This window comes from Anolis carolinensis, chromosome 6 (genome assembly GCF_035594765.1).
Source record: "Anolis carolinensis isolate JA03-04 chromosome 6, rAnoCar3.1.pri, whole genome shotgun sequence".
NCBI lineage: Eukaryota > Metazoa > Chordata > Lepidosauria > Squamata > Dactyloidae > Anolis > Anolis carolinensis.
The window spans coordinates 99,947,303-99,953,302 of NC_085846.1; the positions used below are offsets into that span (position 1 = coordinate 99,947,303).

General features: G+C 37.6%; 1 protein-coding gene across 5 annotated transcripts in view; it reads left to right on the forward strand.

The window, feature by feature from the left end:
• myo3a (myosin IIIA) overlaps positions 1-4,259 on the forward strand; it is a 127,093-nt gene extending 122,834 nt beyond the window's left edge. For all 5 annotated transcript variants that reach the window (XM_062957879.1, XM_062957878.1, XM_062957880.1 and 2 more), the window contains 3 exons: positions 1,251-1,291; positions 3,135-3,278; positions 3,403-4,259. In XM_062957879.1, the coding sequence (XP_062813949.1) occupies positions 1,251-1,291; positions 3,135-3,278; positions 3,403-3,517 (300 nt within the window). In that variant the 3' untranslated portion in view covers positions 3,518-4,259. The remainder of the gene's footprint in view (positions 1-1,250; positions 1,292-3,134; positions 3,279-3,402) is intronic.
• Positions 4,260-6,000: the final 1,741 nt, after the last annotated feature.

A 6,000-nucleotide genomic window follows, 5' to 3' on the forward strand; every position in this document is an offset into this window, starting at 1 on the left:
TACCAGGTTTTGTAAGCGATCTTTCAAAGGGGAGAATTGGCAAAATCACCTCTAGGTATCCCTTGCCTAAAAAAATCCTATGAAATTCATGGGATCACCATAAATTGACACATAGTTCCACCATGTGAAAGTGAACCTGAAGAGAAAACAGAAGAAGTATCTCTGGAATACAGACGGTGAACAGAACTTAGATCAAGGCATCTATGAATCACATTCTTGCATAGACAATTTAGACATCTTAAATTAGTACATTTCAAACTGAGACTGAGCTCGTGATCACAGAGAAACTCCTCCAAGTTTCAAGAGTGTCAAGGAGAGAAAGGATCTGCTTTCTTTTGTTCCAAAAAAAGAAAGAATCAGAATTAGGAAAACTAACTTCTTTGAACCACATCTTTCAGATACCACTGTCTAGAATCACTCTTTGGAGGTTTATGGGAGTTGTAGTATAAACTGAAACTTTTCAATGTAGCAAAAGGGGAAGATCCTTAGCCCTAGTTTTGATACACACATGCCATAGGTTCATAAGGATTTCAATTCACATTTTTAGGTGCATAGTTTGAGCCCCGGTGGCAAAGTGTGTTAAAGCTCTGAGCTTCTGAACTTGTGGACCAAAAGGTCCCAGGTTCAAATCCCGGGAGCGGAATGAGCGCCCGCTTTTAGCCCCAGCTCTTGCCAACCTAGCAGTTCGAAAACATGCAAATGTGAGTAGATCAATAGTTACCGCTCCAGTGGGAAGGTAACGGTGCTCCATGCAGTCATGCCGGCCACATGACCTGGAGATGTCTATGGACTATGCTGGCTCTTTGACTTAGAAATGGAGATGAGCACCAACCCCCAGAGTCGGTCACGACTGGACTTAACGTCAAGGGAAACCTTTACCTTTTTTAGTTTGATGCTCATTTTTCTTAACCAGCACAGTGATGCAAATATAGTTTTTCTTTGGATTATAGATGATGATATAATATCAGCTAACAAAAATGTTTTGATGCATATCTTAGGATAAAATTGATTCCAAGATACGTATTAGGTTTCTAAAGGGGAACTTTCATGCATGATCTTGATTTCAAATGTGCAGGTTTATGCCAAAATAATCAAATGAATATATTTGAAACTGTGAAATGCAGTGAATTTCGATTGACCGATCAATATCAGCTCTATGACTCACATAAAAGGACTATACATTAGCAGTTGATCAGAATGTGTGCAATGTTGATCATAGTTGTAATCACTCCAAAAAATTATACTTTCAGAAATCAGTGCAGGATGAAAAACGGAAACCAAGAAAAAACAGGTAATGTTACTTGTTTTAATAAAGCTCAACAGCATTTTCATGTGATATCAGTTCTTGTTATTTAAGGAATTGAGTGTTTTTGCTCTATCACTACTGGTGAGCAATGAAAGCAGGATAAAACCCTTACATTTTTTCCAAGGACAAGCTTTATTACTGAATACTGTAATTTCTCAGCAGCATCATATGCTTACCCATAAATTACGTGCTCTACTTTTTGTAATCAGAGAAGGTTAAACATTCATTATCAAATTTTGTACATTTATGAGGATTTCCTTCCCCAATGAATGGCAAAAGTAACTTGGAGATGTAATTTAAATCAAAGTAATGTTGCAGAAAAGAGAGTTGGATTGTCCCAGATCCCTCTTCCCTGCCCCGAGAGCAGGCTATTTTTTGGAAAAGTGAGCCCTCTGTATCTGTTAGGTTTTGTTTCCAGGACTCCTTGGAATCCAAACTCCTGGGATGGTCAAGTCCCATTATATACAATGGTGCAGCAAAATGGCATCCCTTATATAAAATAGCAAAATCCAAGTTTGCTTTGGAGTTTTTGAAAAATATTTTAAAGCCATGGTTGATTAAATCTGTGGATACAGAAGACTGTTTGCATTTGGAATCCAAAAGTAATATCCTGCTTGAACCTTAAAGATAGCTTCTTTCTCAGTCTCCATGTTATTAGAGTTTGAATTCCTTCAAAAGATTCAATGTTACAGCTAATTATGCTATGCCAGTATCAACATACTTTTTACATGTCTGTAATCTCCAATAAAACCCAGTGGGATCCACCTGCAATCTACAGAAAATATAACTCAATGCTCTGGGCTGTGTTGGGAGAGTTTCTCATACATACTGAAATCAAATTTGGTTCTTTTATATGGGCTCCCAAGCTCAGCACTGAAACAGTTAAGCATGCAGATGGCGATTATCTCTGTGTTCCTTATTGATCAGGCGAAGCCATTCATTCATTTTGCAACCTGACATACTCCTGATAATGTCACATTTTCACTGATATCACAAAACATTGGAGCCTGAATTTAAATGCCTTGTAGCAATGGCTGAGCAGAAGCCTTGCCTGCAAAATTGCTATGTAAAATGCATATGGGTGTTAAACACATAAATCCATCTGCACCAGGCTTTATAAAGGGAGTTCTAATACAGTCCTAATTATATAAGTAAGAAGAGCATTGGAGAAAATTGCTCACTAATTGTGGAGCCTTTCAAGCTTGGTTCAGCTTTGAAGTGCACCCATTGCGCGTTTTGCTGTGTGCTCTTGAAAAGCTGCACCCCAAAGCATGGCAAAACACATTTGAAAACACTAGTGTTTTGATTTCCTATCGCATGGTAAGCATTGTGGCTGACTTGTCCTTATTCTGACTTCTGAGTATTGCCACTTCTGCCACTGGCCCTCAAGGATAACATTTTTAAAGGCTGATATGATTTCATAATTGTTTTCTGATGAGGATCCTTAAACTAATTTTGTTAAGAAGCAGAAAAAACAACTCCAGATCCATCTCTCTTAGACTGTGGTTGTTGTGTGTGACTGGATCTACACTGCCATATAGTGCAGTTTCAGGATGCAAATTAACAGCATTGAACTGAATTATAGAAATCTACTGCATTATAATCCAGTTTTCATGGACCCACTGTAGCAATACACATATGTGTGTGTGTGTGTGTTGTGTATACATACAAACATGAACTATAGCTAAAGCTTGGTAACTGTTTTTAATCAATATATAATACTTTTGAAATATTTTTATCTGGTTAGGTAGTGCAGGATATGAGTTGGCCAGATTTTATTTACGTATGTGCATGTATGTATGTTACTGTTTTTTGTTATTTTTGGTAGCCTGGGGAAGATACTAGATGTAGAAGATCTGTACTACCAAGAATTTTCACCCACTGATTTAATCTCAAATGATGGTCATACCAGCACAAGAGAAAATAAACCACCACGAGAGCCTAGAACTTCAATATTAAAGATTAGCGAAGGGTAAGTGATACCAAACGAAAGCTGAGTACTAAAATTTCAGATCACCAACAACAAAGAACATTGTTTACCAAATTAATTACTTTTATCATTAATTTCCAAGATGCTTCTGTACTTTAATTTCCAGGCCAAAGATCACTGGGAATCCTCTGGAAGAGAGCAAGACCAAGGAGAATCCTTACGACTATCGAAAGTTGCTACGAAAAACCTCTCAACGCCGACGCCTTATTCAGCAATATTAGCTTCTGCTGTTGCTTACTTTTTCCAGTATAATCTCTGCCCCCTTTTTGTATGGTTTTATACTGTATTCTTCTCTTCTTAATGCATCTCTCTTCCTCGCTCTTTGGCTGTTGAAGTCAACTGTGTGTTTTACATTTCAACACACAGGATTATAGTAGAGCCTGTCAGGGAAAGATGCCATGGTTTTAAATATGAATTTGCTGGTGTTCTTGGGGTTGTTTTTTTTAAAGAAAATGAACAGATGTGTGAAAATTATTTTATTAGTAAACCATAACTTATTAAAACCTAGATAATCTAAAAAAAAGAAATAATGTCTCTCAATTGTTTTTCATTTTTTCTATAATTGCATAGCAAAATTTCAATTTAAAAGGACTGCTTTGGCTTTTAAAGCACCCAGGCACACACATTAATAGAAGCAATTTTGTACAAATGGAAACCTTTGGAAATGATGTTGAGGCATAATGAAGTGCATTTCTGAGTGATGTTGGGTATTCTCTGCCCTTTTCCTTCCCCCAAAAAAACAACGTATGATAATAAATTCTTTCAGAATGCTTCTAAGATGGATGAACATCTGGACATGTTCCTGGTGGATTATCTGAATTGTTCCTGGACAACCATGTTCATTTTGATAATGATTGTATTAGAAGTCTGTTAGATCCCTGTTGGAACACAAATTGGTATTGTGCATCTGTAGAATAGTTTACATGCTGTTTAAATAGAGGTATATGAACAAAAATGCACACACCCACAACTTTTCCACTTCTTTTATGGCTTTGAAATTCCCTTTCTAAGAACTTTTAACTTCTGTAAGTACAGTAGAGTCTCGTTTATCCAACATAAACGGGCCAGCAGAACGTTGGATTAGCTAAATGTTGGATAATAAGGAGGGATTAAGGAAAAGCCTATTAGACATCAAATTATGTTATGATTTTACAAATTAAGCACCAAAACATCATGTTTTACAACAATTTGCAGAAAAAGCAATTCAATATAAGGTAACGTTATGTAGTAATTACTGTATTTATGAATTTAGCACCAAAACATCGGAGTGTATTGAAAACATTGACTACAAAAACATTGAATACTAAAAGGCTGACTGCATTGGATAATACAGAACATTGGATGAGCGAAGGTTGGATAAGTGAGACTCTACTGTATCTGCAACACTTATGAAAATCTAAACAGAGGGTGTTCAAATTATTTCTATTGGGAAGAATGCGAACAAAAAGATCCATAATTTCACCTATTTTGGAACAAATGGAAAAACTGAATAGTGCTAACGTTCCACTTTCTGCATCAATGGTTTGTAATTGACTGGTTGAGTCTTAGCACAGCGGGGAAGAAAAATCTCCCATATTCAAATCAAGCATCTCTCAGCAGCAGGCCGAAATAACTGGCTCAATATTCCATAGTATTGTGTTTTTTTAGAAGGAGATGGAGATGTAGAATATACATACATAGAATATATATACACATACACACAACTTTTGCATACTTTCCGTGTGATACCTTTTCTCTAATTTATTGTGTTTACATTATTTTTTCCATTTATTCAAATTTCAAATACATGTCTTCGCCTTCGTGAGAACACTTTCCCCTCTTTTCATTAAAGAAGTGAGAAAGGCTGATCCTTTCTAAATGGGAAGATGACTTTGGGACAGTCTCACCTCCGACTCTGTTCCCTGTCTGCAAAATAGAATATGTTTATTAATGGCCTACCTTACAGCATTGCTGTGGATGGGTGGGATGAGCACCCGATGCAGACTAGAACTATTATATTCACAAAACATAAAAGAGAAAACGTATGTCTCAATCATGATGGGGACAGAGACAAGTCCAGGGTTACAGAGTTGGCCACAAAAACCCAAAATTGGAAGAGGTAGACATCTACTTGTAATATGGAACAACAGGGTTTTAAAATACATTAAATAGTCCAGGGACAGCAACTATTTAAAAGATGACTTACGGCTGTAAGAACATTTCACCCTTGGGAGGTGGGGAGGAAAAAAAGGAAAAGTTTGAGGTCCCAGGGACACACTTGCACACCTCCATTGAAAACCATTTTTTTGTTATTGTTTAATCCCTGGGCTGGAGCCCCTGGTGGCGCAGAGGCTTAAACCACTGAGCTGCTGAACTTGCTGACTGAAAGGTCAGCAGTTCGAATCTGGGGAGTGAGCTACCACTGTTAGCCCCTGCTTCTGCCAACCTAGCAGTTCGAAAACATGCAAATGTGAGTAGATCAATCGATACCGCTCTGTTGGGAAGGTAATGGCACTCCATGCAGTCATGCTGGCCACATGACCTTAGAGGTGTCTACAGACAATGCCAGCTCTTCGGCTTAGAAAGGGAGATGAGCACCGACCCCCTAAGTCGAACACTACTAGACTTATGTCAGGGGAAAACCTTTACTTTTACTAATCCCTGGGATAGGAAGCAGAATGTAATCAGATCCTCTTGCACTAAATCTCCCTGTTCCTATTTTACT